Consider the following 17830-nt stretch of genomic DNA (forward strand, 5'->3'; position numbering starts at 1 on the left):
TGCCTACACGCCCCCCGCCGCTCCAGCCACGCTTACTCCCAACCCCCGCTCTGTGATTGGGTGGAGGGGGAAACAACCGTCTGTCCACAGACACCACCCAGAAACGTCCCGTTGTTGACAAAACAAACACAAAATGGTAAAATATAGGCTGGAGGTTGGGGGTAAATTAAAAAAATCACAACCATACATTAACTTAAGCCTAGAAGAGTAGATTGAGAAGGAGTTAAAGTGTGTGCATCCTGTATTTAAAAAGTGCCTTTTCCAGAGTGAAACTGGCAGACAGCGCCTTTAAGCAGCAGAATCCACCTATTTTTATCCATCTCAGGGGGCAGCCATTTTGCCATTGGCTGTTGACTGAAAATTACGTCACAATTACTCAGGGCTCAGGTAACAGCCAATCATGGCTCACCTGTTTTCTGAGTTTGATCATGTGACATTTCCAAGATGAGCCGTGATTGGTTGTTACCTGAGCACTGAGCAGCTATGATGTCATTTTCAAATGAATGCAAGTGACAAAATGGCTGCCCCCTGAGATGGATAAAAACGAGTGGTTTTTGCTGCTTTATTAATATTCCACAAAGAGAATATTAATCAAAATACTGTGTTTAGACTTGTGAGGCTCCATATAACATATTATTGTAAATGTTTTTTTGGGGGGGGCGACTTTCCCTTTAATTATTCTGTCATAAGACTAACTTCTTGAATACCTGTTCTGCAGGTATAGCGTCCTACGAGTGCATGATGTCGCCAGTGAGCTGGAGCTCCAGAGGTCCCGACCTCTCTAACTGTACCTCTCCTTGGGTCAGCCAGATTGCACAAAAGGTCAGTTACATATGCACAGACCTTTGTGCAAATGACCCGCTAACAAGCAACCTCCACTTTAAATGTGAAATAATAATTATAATAATGAAAAGTGATTCAGAACGCTGCTACCTTTCTCCAGATTAAAAGTGGAGAGAATGCAGCGAACATTGCTGGGGAGCTAGTCAACCTGACCCGGGGACGGATCTACGCTGGTGATGTCAGCATGTCTGTAAAATTGATTGAACAGCTACTGGACATCTTGGACTCGCAGCTTCAAGCCTTGAGACCAGCCAATAAAGAGTCTGCGGCACGCAATTACAATAAGGTGAATTGCTCCTCAAATTCATGCTGATGTGTACTTGACCTTTTACAGGAAATGTCAGTGCAGATATTTGTAACACAGATGTGGTTTGTTTTCTTTGTAGCTGCAGAAAAGGGAACGTACATGCAGGGCTTACGTGCAGGTAGGCGATGGATGCATGGATGCATGGATGGATGGATGGATGTATGGATGGATGGATGGATGGATGGATGGATGGATGGATGGATGCGTTGGGTGGATGTATGGATGGATGTATGGATGGATGGATGGATGGATGGATGGATGGATGCGTTGGGTGGATGGATGGATGGATGGATGGATGGATGGATGGATGGATGGATGGATGGATGGATGGATGGATGGATGGATGGATGCGTTGGGTGGATGGATGGATGCGTTGGGTGGATGGATGGATGGATGGATGGATGGATGGATGGATGGATGGATGGATGGATGCGTTGGGTGGATGGATGGATGGATGGATGGATGGATGGATGGATGGATGGATGCGTTGGGTGGATGGATGGATGGATGGATGGATGGATGGATGGACAAATGGGTGCACAAATGGATGTAAGATGGATGGATGATTATTGGATAGATGAACTGATGAATCACTGGTGGATACTTGTGTTGGATAAGTAATTATGGGAAAAGGGATAATGGATGGACAGATGGACAGATGTAAGATTGTCAGATGGACAGATGATAGATGGATGTATGAAAGAAATGGATGGATGGCTGACATGTAAGATGGATGAGGGACAGATGGAATGACAGACATGTAAAAAACAGGTGGACAAGGACAAATGGATGGATGATTGAAGGTAGAGACGATTAATAGATGGACGGAAGGATGGCTTCAGGGATGACTGATGGATGATCGATAGACATGAATGGATGAACCATGGCTAAATAAATGGATGGATGAGTGACCATGGACAGATGGATGGTTGATTGAAGGGCAGGATAGATGCACAAAAATAAGAATGGATGAATGATGGCTGTTTAAATGGGGCAATACATGGTGGACAGATGGAAGGATGCAAAATGGAAGAATGGAAGGATAAATAACTAAGATCCACAATGGATTGAAGAAAAGAGGGACGATGAACAGGTCAATGGGCACGCTACTATGACGTAATGTATGTCTCTGCTTGTCAGGCTGTGGTTCAAACAGTAGACAACTTGTTGGGTCCTGAGGCTCTGGTGTCCTGGGCTGACATGAGCGGTCCTGACCAGTCCCGCTCTGCATCACTCCTGTTGGATGCGGTAGAAAAAGGAGCGTTCTTATTAGCTAACAACCTCTATGAAGGTCGATTCAGCGACAGAGCACCAAACGTCGGTATGTTGTCTCTCTTTTTCCCGAGCACTCAACACACCACAATTTTAAAACAAGCATCTCATCCAGATTTTCTGTATGTGTGCGATTAGATCTGGAGGTGTATGTGCTAAACACAGAGGCGGACATACAGGACCTAACGTTCCCGCACTCCTACGACAGCGACAGCATCCTGCAGATCTCAGCTGTGGCCCTGCAGCAGTACAGCAATAATGGTACGAGGCACACTCATCTCACAATTAAAACAATAGATAAACCACAATTACAGCTGTTAATTGATTGTGGAATGAATGTTATGATAACGCTAGTACACAATCAATGCCTCTAAATAGCTTATTTCCTTCACTGTACAGGCCAAGTGAAGCTGGTCCTCTCCTTATATAAGAACTTGGGCACCTTCCTGACCACCCAGAACTCCACTTTGCGGCTCGGACTTGGACTTGGTCAGGGGTCAGAAGTCAGGCGTAGGAGCCTGGTGGTCAACTCCCACGTCATCTCTGCTTCTGTGCACAGAGGCTCCAACAGAGTCTTCCTCTCCGAGCCCGTCGTGTTCACCCTCAGGCACCTGCAGGTCTGCTGGGAAACACAACTTTGACAAGAAAGATACATTCACCAACACATCTGAATTGTTTTTGTGTCGTATCCACAGCTGGACAACCACTTTGGTCCCAACTGCTCTTTCTGGAACGCCTCAGGGGTGTCCGGGACCGGCAGGTGGTCCACACAGGGATGCCGTCTGTTGCACACCAACAATACGCATACAACTTGCGCCTGCAACCACCTGTCCAGCTATGCTGTACTCATGACGTACCAACAACCTGCTGTAAGTAAACAAACTTGGAATGATTGTGGTTGTGTGTGTTTTTTGTTTTTTTTAACAATAGGCGACATTTTCACACTTCGAGAATTGTGCACAAGACTTATGTATGGAGGAACAGAAATGCTAAAATAAATAAATAAATAAATAAAAGTGTAAAAAAAACAACATATAAAAATCAAATACAAATAAATACAAAAATAAAAAACAGGATTAAAAAAAAATATCACAATAAATGTGGAAATAAATACAAAAATAAATGTATAAATAGAATTAAATGTCAATCAATAAATAAAAACATTCTGCTCTCATACTTATTTTATTCTGAGATGCTGTCAGCATGAAATAAACAATGGATGTTTATGTTTACAGGAATTTGTGTCAAGTTGTTCAGCAACTCTTTAGTCGCACGTTTCGGTGACAGTTGACAAGATTGTCCACTGTCCATTGCTGGAGGTCTCCATGCAAACCGTCGAGACTTCCTTATTCGTCAACCTGCATGTTGTGGATGAGAGAACACTCCACCATCGAAAGACAGTTTAGTTTGAAGGGGCAGAGTCCAACAAAGACACGCATAGGACTGCCCCCTCATTGAAATAACATTGTATTGATTTCCACATTTATTTTAATATCTAGGTTTATTTTTTGTATTTATTTTATTTTTATTTTTATTTATTTATTTATTTATATTTTGGGTTGTTTTTATTTCCATTTATATTTATTTTTTGCATTCAATTATTGAATTAGATTTTTTATATCCATCGGTTTGATTGTCACTTATATTTATTTATTTATTTATTTTTGATTATGTCATTCCCCCCCCCCCCCTCCATACTTATGATGTACACCATCTTTGTTCACCACCAAATAGATGATAATCTTGCCTCAAGATGAATAGCTGGTAAATGTTATGTTTACTTTTCTCTGTAGTGTTTTCAACAGCAACCAACCAAAATTGTAAAAGAATCATCAGTCATTTCTGGAAAGCTTGTATGTCATTCTCTAGATTAATTATGGCAAGATTGCTGCTTCAAACTCCAAGATAGGGTTCAGTTCCCAAATTAGAAAGGCTGACAAATGCTGTTATTCCTAGTATTCCTCAGCCATCAGATCCCATTTTTGCACTAATTTGTAAGATAAAGACGCTTATTAATTAAACATTCAATTATCTTGAGTTGAAGCTGTGAGGGAGATATTTCGCTGTCAGCTGTTGTGGTCTTTGATGAAAGGCAATTCAAGTGTTCGATGTAATGTTTTGTCTTTCTATCACTCAAGCCATCAAACACTCGACATACTTTCTTTGTTCTTTCTGATCTTGATAGTCTGGTGTGGGAGTCGAGGAGCTTTTGGTCTATATCGTCTCCTGGGTGGGCATCTCTGTTGCTCTGGTGTGTTTGGCCACCTGTCTTACAACCTTATGCTGCCAAGCGGCACCCTGGCACACTGACCACAGCACCATCCACTGCAACCTGTGGGCAAACCTGCTCATAACAGAGCTGCTCTTCCTTGTTGAATCCAATAAGACGCAATATACCGTGAGTTCGTATTTACCTAAAACACGAGGGGTGCTTGTAAAAATGTGGTTTTCCTTCTCTCGTTGCATTACGGTTTTCTCACATGATATTTATAGGTTGTGTGCTCCATCATTGCCGGCCTGCTGCACTTCTCATTGCTCTCGGTGTTCTGCTGGCTGTGTCTGGAAGCAGTGGAACTGTACATTTTGCAACGCGAAGTCTTTGAGGGTCGTAACTCCAGACGCAAGTATTTGTATCTGAGTGGCTACTCTGTACCCGGGCTGGTGGTGGCTGTGTCCGCAGCCATCGACTTCAGAGGCTACGGCTCAAAAACTTCGTAAGTTTATCAAAATGCAATTGAGCAATGTGTGTGGGTGCGTGTTTGTGTGTTGAAGGGTGCTATATGTACAGTAGTACAAGCCAAAAGTTAGCTTTTTTTTTTTTTCTTTTTTCTTTTTGTCATACAAGAGTAAGGTGTGATTGCACATCCACAACACTAGGTGGCAGTGGTGGTCCTATTTATTTATTTATTTATTTATTTTTAATTTCAGGCAAATCGATGCACTTCAAATCTTTTCTGTTACAGACTAAACAACAGCCATTTAACAATTTTACAGACAAATGATTCTATTTATAGTCGCAGCGGACAGTTGGGGAGGCATGAAATCTGTTTTTCCTTATATATCAAGTGTCAATCAAACTCACCATTATTGTATTTGTAAAGGCACATTTTCTGATACTACTTTAAATTAAGGACTGTGATTGTATAGGCAGATTGTTGTTGTGTTCCTCTTCTAATTTGTGTATTTGTACGCACAGCTGCTGGCTGCGAACCGATAATTACTTCATTTGGAGCTTCCTTGGACCAGTGGCTGTGATTATCACTGTGAGATTTTTATTCTTGCCCTCATACAACCATTAGTTAGCCATTTACTGTATGTAGTGTACAAATGCATGTGTGAACATAGAGTGTTGACAGTTTGTGTTATTTTCTACAGCTGAACCTTGTAATCTTAGTGATGACCTTACATAAGATGCACAGCACTGCCGCCCTGAAACCAGATTCCAGTCGCCATGACAACCTGAGGTTTGTAATTGTCTCTAGAGCTGAGGGCAAAATGTTAACATTAGAGGTGATCCATGTTCATTCTGTTTCATTTTGTTTTGTTTATTTTACAAATTTAATTTGGCATAATATTTTGCACGTTTTGTGTGACAAGCAGTCAACCTTCAAAATTATAACAGAAACTGTTCTGGTTTTACTTCTACATGCTATAACTATTGGGGTTAAAAATCATTTGATACCTTTGCTAAACACAATTCTCATACTGAATAAATACCATTGAGGGTGAAGTTTGTCATGGCAATCATAGGAATGAAAATTCTGACTGTGACATTGCCACTTTCTCTGTTAAGAATGTGTTATGCTCAACATGAAGTGGCAGGTAGATTTGATGGCCATAAAATGGTATAATTTATTCTCATTACTTAACCAGGTCAAATACGTGTTGCCGACACTTCTCAACGACATTAACTATCTAACGTTTGGTTTAGAAGTCTATTTTTAAAGGGGCACGATGCAAGATTCAGAGTTTTTGCACATTTGCGACCCCTCTGGCGAAACGTGGAATGGACCCCAGTGACGTGCACACGGCCAGGAGCGTGCGCGACTTTTTGGACACGAGCAAACCTCCAAGTTAATCGAACAAACGGAAACACGCAGCACAACGCCTTTTTCATAGGCTTAATAATGTCTACAGAGGTAAGAAACGTATTAATCTTCAAGTTACTTTGTATGTGAAAGTCATTTTGAGTGCTAAAAGCTTACGTAATTACAACCTTCTAAACGTAAATAGTTCATTCCGTGAATCCGATGACATTGAGGATAGCAATACGTTGCTAATATGCCCAAGTGCGGAGACATTAGTTAGCGACCGTGTGGTAGTTTTATTCCGCACTGCTAATCATAAATAGACCCTATTATATTTTCGTTACGAAGTCTTACCTTTTAAGCAAAAAGTCAGCAAGCTGTGGGTCCCGTTTCATCCCCAGAATAGCTCTTAGCTCTCTCAACCTGACAACCGCTGCTCCTATATTTATCCGGGTCCTCCCGTGACGCTGGTCTGAAAGTTTTTTACTTCTCTTTGTCTTCCGTGGAGTCTCCATAAGGGATTGAGACGTATCGGGTGCAGGTCTCTTCAAGTCCATCTTGATTTAGCTGTCCTGTCCGTGAAGTTGAGTGAACAATCGCGAGAGCTAACAGGGACAATAGCGTGTACGCGCATGACGTCATGCTCAGAGCAAAAGCTAAAGTTTCCGGCCCGAGACCTCCAACATTTTTTTTCCTTTTACAGAAAAATAGAGGCAACAGTCATTGTGCCACAGTCGTGTGCCTCCTGTCCATTATACAATTCTTAAAACATGTGCGGGTATTTTAACACTCAAATTTGTGTCTAATCTTGCATCGTGCACCTTTAAAAGATGATTTGAGAGAGTGTAACAACATAACATTACTTCGTATTCTATGAGTATGCACCTTCATGCAGGGACATGACATTTGAGTGGGATCATTAAGTTATAAATACATGACGTGTAATTCGATCAGGCAAATTTGCAGTGATTGGGTAGCTGTAAATGGTAGACCTTTGCATACTTGCTGGCATCTCTCATTATGTAGAAAATGGGTGAAATAATGTGTCAGAAATATTCTCCAGAAATCTATTTAAATGCCTTTTCTCATTGTGGATGCTGTAGTAGTTGGCAATGATAGGCCACTAATTATGGAAGTTCAAAATTTAATGATATCGCTTATGAAGGAGAAATAGGGGACATTTAAGTGACAAATATTCACCAAAAATCAATGAAAACACATCTCATTCTGATTGCTGTAGTAGTTGGCAATGGTAGACCAATTCTTATTACAGAATGAGGGGGGAAAAAAAAGTACTCAGAATGAGAATGTGTTTACATTGATTTCTGGCGAATAAGTCTAACTGAAGGCATTTCATCCAGTTTCTCCATAATGAGAGATATCAGCAAAGTTTGATGTGTAGTATGCAAAGGTTCAGCTATTACTGTTCACCTGTCAGAATGGAAAAAAACATCTTTCAATTGATTTATGGTGATTTGTTCCACATATTTCACGCTGAATTATGTAACGTGGTCCATGAACGTAAGTGAATATCAATCATCTGGCCAACTTTTACTCGCTGTCTGTGTGGATGATCAGCTCGCCGTCCATCTAAATAAATAAATAAATAAATAAATAAATAAATAAAAGGGCGGCACGTTGGATGAGTGGTTTGCACGTCCGCCTCCCAGTTCTGAGGACTCAGGTTCGAGTCCAGGCTCCGGCCTTCCTGGGTGGAGTTTGCATGTTCTCCCCGTGCCTGCGTGGGTCTTCTCCGGGTACTCCGGTCTCCTCCCACATTCCAAAGACATGCATGGCAGGCTAATTGGGCGCTCCGGATTGTCCCTTAGGTGTGATTGTGGGTGTGGATGGTTGTTCGTCTCTGTGTGCCCTGCGATTGGCTGGCAACCAGTCCAGGGTGTCCCCCGCCTACTGCCCAGAGCCAGCTGAGATAGGCGCCAGCAGCCCCCGCGACCCTTGTGAGGAATAAGCGGTCAAGAAAATGGATGGATGGATGGATGGATAGATAAATAAATAAATAAATAAATGGTGAGCTTTTCATGGGGGTTAATTTGAGTGCTGGCTCCAGTTTTACATACAGACCTTATTTATTAAGTGCCAATATTCAACCCATTCAATGGTCTCTTTAATCTCTATTAATTGAAACTTAACATTTTTAGATTTTTTCCTGCTGCTATAAAAAGGCCTTTGCAGCTTCCATTTCGTTGGAGTGTCGTGAATATTCACTGAAAGTGGCTTTTGTTATAATGAATGCTAACCTTGTAGGAGAATGTCGCAAAGCAGGAGATAAGCCACTCAAACTGGGAACATTCACATCACAGCACTTACACTTGTGTTACAGTGGTGTAGATGGCTTCTGTTTCCAGTTTGGTAAAAACTTGGGGTCTTATGTGTTATTTTATATTCTATTAGCATATTTCGTCTAAGATGTCTACATGTGTGATCGAGCATGTGATGTAATTTAAATCCAGACTTTAATTTTCCCCTTCTATAATTCGATCATATATGCCAAAATAGTGCCTCTATTGTTCACATATTTGTGCAAATTTAGGATCAAAAGCAGCCCTGATTCTGAAAAACTCTTCAGCCAAACTCAAGTTTTGAAGTTCGCCTTGTGATGTTAGTTTTATCAATGCAGGATGCTGCATTTTTAACACCAGCCTATGAGCTTGATGAATTTCAGTAAGTAGCATCAACTATTAGCATTGAACCGGTATTAATATCGTCCATGAAGCCAAGAGTGTATTGAATTGGTCCAATGGGAGCAGTACCTAATTACTGCAGCCAGGAAGGGGACCTATCAGGACCGCTCCTACTACACTGTGGTGTTGTAGCCTGTTGCTTAGTTAAAGATCTAGTCTAGTGTCTGCTTTAAGTTTTGTGTCATTATGTCACGAGGAATGTCATGAGTCCCGGAAAATTCCGTAATGTTCCTGGTCTAGGGGAACCCAAATATAAATTTAAAAATGGGAGATAACAGGATGAACGAAAAAGGCTTCTCCTCCTACCAGGCTATAATCAGATACAATGAGAATTATTTTACTTCGGGTTAAGGTATAATATTTGAGTATCATTCAGACAATTCTCACAACTAGACTTCTGGTACTCAAACAACATCTGGCCATGTTGGAAGGCGAAGGGTTGAGAGAGGGTAACTACCAACTTTCTGTGGTTTAAAAAAAAAAAACTTCCATCCCTTCTTTGGCCAATCCCTCAGTGTTACGGTTTGGGGTGGAGTGAGAAATGTGGACCCAAATTTGAGGAGACTGATCATACAGAAGAAATGCGTAACATACGGTGATTTATTTACAAGTGGCCAGGAAAACCAAGACTTCGACTAGACTTGACAGAACTGGACGTGACTAGACGAGACAGAACTGGACGTGACTAGACTAAACAGAAATGGACTAGACTTGACAGAAGTGGACATAACTGGACTACACAGAACTGGAATAGACTAGACAGAACTGGATTTGACAGAACTGGACTTGACAGAACTGTAGCTTGACTTGATGTGACTTGACAGAACTTTAGCTTGACTTGACGTGACTAGACAGAACTGTAGCTTTACTTGACGTGACTTGACCTGACTTGACCTGACTTGACAAGAACTGTAGCTTGACTTGACAGCGCAAACCTGTACAAACGAGACACCCAGCATGACCCACATAACACCAGCAATGCACCCACACTGACTGGACAAACACCACAGACTAAATACACTAAAGAGACACACCTGGGGGGGGGGGGAAACAAGTGGCTGAGGGCACTGATTGGTCACACACTGGGAAGGGAAGACACACTCAGGTGGACGCGGGTAGACATAACGAGACAAGGGAAAAAATGAAGATTATATGACAAAAACACCAACCACAGACAAACACACCCAAAAAACACCAAAACAAAACAAAATCCCAAACCCCTCCGAACCAAAACATGACACACGGAGACAATCATTTTGAAACACCCAATCAGCAGCTCCCACCTGTTTGCAATCCAGACATGTAACCACTCAATCACTAACAAAAAATTACAAAATAAACCGTCGTATGACTGATCATGCAAAAACGCTGAATGTATTTCCACATGATACTGACGTGGGGTCTTGTGTGTCCAGGGCGTGGGCAGTGGGCTCGTTGACGCTGCTCTTCCTGCAGTGCGTCAACTGGTCCTCGGGCCTGATGTTCTTGTCTGCACCCTCCCTCCTCCTGGCTTACCTTTTCGCCTCCCTGAATACAGCGCAGGGCTTCCTCATCACCATCCTGCACTGCACCCTCGCCAGGAAGGTCAGTCTCAGAACTGAGCATTGTCATCTTGGCTCTCATGTGATCGATCGTACACCGCCGACGGTTCGTGATGCGTGCTTTGTGTTCAGGGTCAGAAAGACTACGGCCGATGTCTCCGTCTCTCCCAGTGCTGTGCAACCTCTTCGTCCAGCTCTCCGGACTCGGTCAAGGGTGCAGGTCTGCGCTCCAACAGCCGCTACAGCAGCAGCCAGGGGCGGAGAGCCACGGCGAACAGACAGGTGCGTGCTCCATTTCGCACTTCTCTTATGGGCTTTTTCTTGACGCGAACCTGTTTTGACTCTCTGCCAATATTGCATGCTCCAGAGTCGAATTAGGAGGATGTGGAATGACACGGTGAGAAGGCAGACTGAGTCATCGTTCATCGCCGCTGATGTTAACAGCACTCCAACGCTGAGCAGAGGTTAACGTCTGCTTTATTGTTTTTGTGCGCCTTCTTGGTTTTTTCATGGTGCAACACTGATCCTGATTCATCTCTTTTCTGCACACAGCTGCTTTGGGGAATCATTTCCTGACCAATCCAGTTCTGCAGACTCACGCAGGAGCATCTCCTTATGACACCATGTTGGCACAGGGATACAACCAACCCTTCACCTCTACAGGTATACTTTATCACAACCTCAGTGGCCTTTCTTCTGTACGCTAATGGCTTAATTGGTGGGTTCCCGTTAACCGCACTTCTATTTGTGAGAGTCCTCAACAAGTCTGCCTGAATGATAATGTTTATTTGCCCAATCATTAAGTTAGAATAGTAGACAGTATACTGTGCAAGAACAACCACTGTTGTTAATTTAATGACCTTTCACCACCGCAATCATTTGTGCGTCAATATTGCCCACCTCTGAATATTATACAGTAATTACCTTTGATATGACGTCTGTAATGCTTTGTTACGCTACAAGTACAGTTATGGATGTGAATGATAGTCTAGAATAATGTGAGGTTAGGTCCCCTCTGTGTGTAAAGACACTGGGAAATAATTATATACACAGTATGCAACAACAGATTAAGTGGGACTCTAACTGTAAAACCATTAACATTTAAATTCAAATAATCCTTGCAGAGCAATTTGCATATTCGCCCTGTGACTGAGTGGGTTTTCTTTTGATCCAATGGCTTCCAAAATTCCAAAACTATGCATGGTCGTATCATTGAGGACTCTAAATTGTCCATATGTGTGAATGTGAGTGTGAAGTGGTGAGTGGCTGTTTGTCTATATGTGGCTTGTCATTGGCTGGCGACCAGTCCAGGATGTACCACTGATGACAGGCGTTATAGAAAATGAATGGATGGACTGATTGATGTTTATTGTTTGTGTCATCAGTTTTTAAGAGAAAGAAATTAATGTCATAATATTTTTATGCCCAGCGCAAGTCTAGCACAAAGTATAGTCAACCTGCGTGCATCGATGACGTTTTCTTTCTTTTTGGTATTTTCGTAGCTGGGCGGAGTTAGAAAGTGGTGTTTGTGGTAATGTGCGTCGTTGTGGGATGGAATGTGTGTGGCATCCCTTATTCGCATTAAAATTAAGGTGGTTCATAATGCACGCCAGGCTTGACATTGCAGAAGTAAACTGACTTGCTGGACATGTGATGTGGGCCATTGGAGACTGCCGTGCTCCTCTCAATTGTGTGACGCCTCTGCCCCCACAATGTATATTTATGAATGAAAAACCATGACATCCACCATACACGTCCAAAGTGTGGCAATCTGTTCTGCCTGCCTCAAATTTCATAGCATAGAATTGCCGGCAGCTCGTTGCACTAGAGTGCCCAGGAAGGCGTAGTGCAAATTCACAAGCCCACTAAATATATATATATATATATATATATATATATATATATATATATATATATATATATATATATATATATATATATATATATATATATATATATATATACTATGGCTTAATAATTTAACAATCCGTTATTTTTGTTGGTGACACACACATAAAAAAAGATCTTGGCCTTAGCGGATACGTTGTGTTACTTTTTGCTTTAACAGATAATTGGTGTCTACTTCAGGGCTGCTTTGATTTTGTTTTTATATTTGTGTTTGTTATGTTTTTGACTCTTTTCCTCTCTGTCTCTCTCTTCCGTGGACCAGTTGGAACCTTCCGAAACAAGAGTATGAGCTCTTCTTTATTGTGCTCACCCAAATCATTTGGCACCGTGGTTGTCTTCATAGACCACCCTTTCATATTTACACACTCATACTTAGTAGATCATACTGACACGAAGTACTTGTCTAAACAACCACAGAATTTTTTTCCTGATAAAACTCAAAAAGTCTCTCAGTCTTTGGGAAGAAGCTCTACTCATTTGTTCATACTGTACATCGACTCATGCAACTCCTTTCACAACCCGATTTTGTTATTCTGTCTTACTTTTAAAACTGGTCATTTCTTGTTTCTTCCTGTAGAAGTTGGTGTGTCGCAGAGTCAGGAATCCTGCGGATTGGACAGTGTGTGTCTCAACGGAGGTTACACTCCCAATACCTTCACCCTACACGGCCTGGGGGCCATGCCTGGATCCCGAGCCGGAGTGGTGGGCAGCACGGACCTTCTGAAAGAGGGAGGCGTTGGCATGGGAGGCGATGACATCTCCCCTGCACTGCTAACCCCGCACAGCGCTGCGGATTTGAGCACCGGTGCCGGAATGCGTCATAACCTTTCTGACGCCGCTGCGCTGGAAAAGATGATAATCTCTGAGCTGGTGCAGAGCAACCTGAGGCCTTCTGGCGACATGCCCGTCCCTCCCGAGCGCTACGGAAGCCTGGCGAGGCCTCATCATCTGGACAGGGCGGCCCTCACTCACACTGCCACGTTGACTCGGCATGCGCAGCAACCCCAGGAAGGTTGGGCGGCCACCATGCAGCCCGCCACTCGACACAACGCACAAGAGGGTTGGCCACATTTGAGGCACCACCTACAAGGTGCGGAGACACATTCCACATCACATGAACAAGATCATAGCACAACACCACGCTCGCAAGATGGCTGGTCACACGCACACACTCCAGCAGATGCTGAGTCCCGCGAGTTGCTTAAAGACGGGGAGAAACTGCAGCTGCAAGGCACTCTGGGTCGCCGCGGACTCCAGGAAAGACAACAGGCACGTCCCCCCGATGTTCAGGCTCGGCCATACGCCACCCTCAGCCGCACCCCTGGCACCCTGTCCCGCCACCGCAGCACTGTCGACTCAAGTGGAGGGACGGACAAAGAAAGGGAGCGAGATCGGGATCGTTATCGAGACAGACCCTTGCCGCCGCCTCCTCCCCCGCCTCCACAGGAGTCCGAGCCCTTGTACAAAGCTCTGGAGGAGCCGCTTCTGATGAAACAGAGGGAGGCCAGTGGAGACGCTTGGCGAGGAGGGCAGGACAGGGAGAAGGATGAAGCCTTTCTCCTAAAAAGAGATGGAATTATGGACGAGTGGCGGGGAGGTAACAGAGCAAGGGAGGAGTCTTTTAGCTCTCAAAAGAGAAATGGAGACATGGCTGAGTGGAGAGGCGGAATGGAGAGAGGAAGGGAGGAACCTCTTCTCCTGGAGAAGAGAGACGGAAGGATGGATGCATGGCGAGGAGTAGCAGAAACGGAGCGGGAAGAAACGTTCATCACTCAGCGAAAAGATTTTGGGATTGATGGCTGGAGAGCAGGGATGGAGAGAGAAAAGGACAGAGATGGTTGGAGAGCTGGATTTGAACGAGAGAATGACAAGCAGAAAGATAGAGCACTAGATGTGTGGCGTGGAGGGGTCGATGTAGACAGAGAGGAATCTTTCTTATTTGAGAGCAATGACGCCGGTCTTGATGGGAGGAAAAGAGGAAAAGATAGAGGCTCTCTTAGGTACCATGGCGACCGAGAGGATTCCGATGGCTTTACTTTGCCTTTGACCCCGGATCTTGACCTTGACCCTGACACCTCACCTATCTACGCCCAGGACTCCAACCCGTCGCCACTGTACCCCGGAGACCGTCGATCACCGCCCCTTGGTCTCTTCTCGCGAAGCTCACCCCCGACTAACATCTTTGCTCCCAGAGACACTAATTCTCCTCCCAACAATCTCTACTCACGCCACTCGCCCCAAGTATACAGTCGCAGTGGTTCCCCTCCTCGCTTCTACAGTCGCACCTCCCCTCCGACATTATCCTATCCTGACAGTAGTCCCGAAGGTCCAGATGAGCTCAGCCCCGCAAGTCCACCCCAGCAGCCTGCCCTGGAGCTGCCCTACAGCCTCGGGAGACCCCCTCTCGGCCCACGGCCCAATCACCTGCAGACCTTTTATCAGCCGCCACCACCGACGACTAACGGAGAGGCAATGTACACATCTGAGCCCTCTTCGGAAGGAGATGACGGTCAGATGCAGCGGGTGACGAGCCTGTGACTAGGGCGGTGGTGATCGGGGCATAGAAACCAGGGAGGTGGAGAAAAGCACAACCAACAAGTGTTAACTAGCAGTTATCAATGATAATGATCAGAACTGGGCAAAACCGTCATAACATCGGCCCGTCATTGACAGATGCCCACCTTTCGGCGAGCGCTTTATGACGCGAAGCCTCGTAAAAATACACGGACTGGGAACGACCGTATGTACCAACCTGGATCGACGGACGTAAACCTGCATCAGTCGGTGCTCAGTCCGTGTATGTTTTCGAGGCTTCGGCACTCGTCGAGAGGTAGGCATCCAACAATGAGGGGCCGATGTAACAACGGTTTTGCCAAGCTCTAACAATGATGTATCTCAATTGGCCAATGAAGGTAGTGATGATGTCAAAGATGGCTCCTCCCTGCTTCTATCTCCCGATCACCACGAGACTCCCCCTGCCCCCTTTTCATTTTTTGTTACTTTTCTAGAAGCGTGACTCATTGGTCGAAACTCTTCCTCTGCTCTCCTTCCCTGAACCCCTGCCGTGTCTTCCTGCTTCATCAGTGCTTTAATTCTTACTGGCCCATTATCTGACTTTGTGTTGGTTCATTGCCTGGGTTTGGCCCCTCCTCGTAGCAAGAGAACAGTGTCGTGACGGATCAAAGCACTTGTGTGTTGCCAAAAAAATCCTTTCAAAGAACACATGCATGACTTTCTAGCGGTTCTTACAAGGCCATGCGTTCTGTAAGAAGGAAGTGTTCCAAGTGCAAGTGAACGAATGTGTGTGTAGCTTGATGAGCATGCGTGTGTGCAAGATGTATGCGTGAGTGAGTGTGTAAATATATACAAATCTTTTATGATTATGATTTATGATTAATGTATCACAGATTAATGTATCACAGAGGGACATTTTAGCAATGTCGTTGGAGGTGGGCCTTACGTGCGCCCTCCTTCCGATTTCAACTTGTTCTGTCACATCAAGACCAAAACATGTCCTCCAGTCGCCATTAACTTTTGGCAGTGGAACAGTTTTCAGAGGAGTTGTCATAGCAACAGAACTATTGTCTTCAGAGCAGATCATGTGAAACCTCAGAACTTTTTCTGCAACCCTTGATATCCTTGTACATATTACCTTCAAGTGTTCTAATTGTCTTGTATTGCTATTGACGTTCGAGTAAACGTGAAATTAATCTTTCTTGTCCTGTCTTTGACTGTAGAAGGTAAGACTTAGAAGAGGGCTGCCCAAGCTTGGACATTGAGAGCCTTTATCCTCTATCCTTTCCATGTTTCTCTCCACAAAGCTTTCTGATGAGCTCATGATTAGATTCAACTGCGTTGGAGGAGGGAGACATGGAAAAGTGGCTGGGTAGGAGCTCTTGAGGTCCAGACTTGGGCACCTCTGGCTTAGACAGTAGACTTAGTGGCCCATATAGCCAACCAATCCATTTTTTTTTTATACTTCAGCACTCATTTACACAGATATTTATGGACTAGCCATCCATCTATTTTCTTCCTCTTATCTAGGGTCAGGTTACAGTGGCAGCAGATTTAGCAGGAAAGTCCAGATTTCCTTCTCTCCAGCCACTTCATCCAGTTCTTTTTTCAAGGCATACCCAGGTCAACAGGGGGCGTAGCCTCTCCAGTGTGTCCTGGGTCATCCCTGGGGCCTCCTCCTGGGGGGATGTGCCTGGAATTCCTCGCCAAGGAGGCTCCCATGAGGCATCCTGGTCAGATGTGCAAGCTACCGTATTGTGATCCTTTTGATGTGCAGGAGCAGCTGTTCTACGCAGAACCCATCCTGTTATGACCAAGCTTGTCATCATGTCTACGGAAGAGACCAGACACCCTACAGAGAACTCATTTTGACAACTTGTATCCAGGATCTTGTTTTGGTCATGACCCTCAGCTCAAGATCATAGGTAAGGGTGGGACTGTAGATTGTTAAATTGATAGCTTCTTCACCACAGCTGGCTGATAGTCTGCATGACTACAGACGATGCTCCGATCCACCTGTCGATCTCCCGCTCTACCCTTCCCTCACTTGTGAACAAGACCTCGAGATACGTGAACTCCTCCACTTAGGGCACAATCTCATTGCCAACCTAGAGAGGGCACCCTTTACCAATTGATGACCATGATCTCAGATTTGGAGGTGTCCTCACCACCTGTGACTTGTGATGAAGCCAGCAGAACCACATCATCTGCAAAAAAGCAGAGAGGCAGTATTAAGGCCACCAACTCGGACCCTCTCGGCAACTCGACTGCATCTAGAAACTCTTCCCTGAAGATTGTGAACAGAATTGGTGGCAGAGGTTAGCCTTAGCAGAGTAAAACCCTCCATCAGGGGGTTCAGTGATCCATACTCCTGCAACACCCCCACCATAATATAATCTGGATGTTATCTCATAAAAAATATACAATATTTTAAAGTTTTTTTTTTTTTGAGCATATAGCAAAAGAAACCAAAGAACATCCATTTCAAATTCATCTTTAAAACTGGTAAAAAGTACAGGGGAGCTTGCAATTATTGAAAAGAGTACATGATACATGACTTCACTGGCCCCAACACAGCACGGATACAGTTAAGTGGGTACACACCCACTTACTGCCTCACACTGACCTGTTACCTTGTTACCCCAGAAAAACCTATTAATTGTGGTAGTGTAACATGAAATGTTACCACTTTGAAGTTTTGCTTGTTGAAAGGCT

General features: G+C 44.1%; 1 protein-coding gene across 2 annotated transcripts in view; it reads left to right on the forward strand.

Annotated features, from left to right (window-relative positions):
* The window catches only part of adgrl1b (adhesion G protein-coupled receptor L1b), a 46360-nt gene extending 30048 nt beyond the window's left edge, over positions 1-16312 (forward strand). Inside the window, exons 9-25 of one of the 2 annotated variants that reach the window (XM_077523293.1) lie at positions 719-822; positions 944-1129; positions 1230-1268; positions 2291-2471; positions 2561-2683; positions 2822-3039; positions 3118-3291; positions 4608-4820; positions 4916-5136; positions 5619-5685; positions 5798-5886; positions 10568-10736; positions 10826-10975; positions 11061-11157; positions 11246-11356; positions 12864-12884; positions 13179-16312. In XM_077523293.1, coding sequence (XP_077379419.1) covers positions 719-822; positions 944-1129; positions 1230-1268; positions 2291-2471; positions 2561-2683; positions 2822-3039; positions 3118-3291; positions 4608-4820; positions 4916-5136; positions 5619-5685; positions 5798-5886; positions 10568-10736; positions 10826-10975; positions 11061-11157; positions 11246-11356; positions 12864-12884; positions 13179-15139 — 4124 coding nt within the window. In that variant the 3' untranslated portion in view covers positions 15140-16312. The remainder of the gene's footprint in view (positions 1-718; positions 823-943; positions 1130-1229; positions 1269-2290; positions 2472-2560; positions 2684-2821; positions 3040-3117; positions 3292-4607; positions 4821-4915; positions 5137-5618; positions 5686-5797; positions 5887-10567; positions 10737-10825; positions 10976-11060; positions 11158-11245; positions 11357-12863; positions 12885-13178) is intronic. The other variant, XM_077523294.1, reaches the window with a different exon arrangement.
* The last annotated feature ends 1518 nt before the right edge of the window (positions 16313-17830 follow it).

This window comes from Festucalex cinctus, chromosome 6, assembly GCF_051991245.1.
Source record: "Festucalex cinctus isolate MCC-2025b chromosome 6, RoL_Fcin_1.0, whole genome shotgun sequence".
NCBI classification, from domain to species: Eukaryota; Metazoa; Chordata; class Actinopteri; order Syngnathiformes; family Syngnathidae; genus Festucalex; species Festucalex cinctus.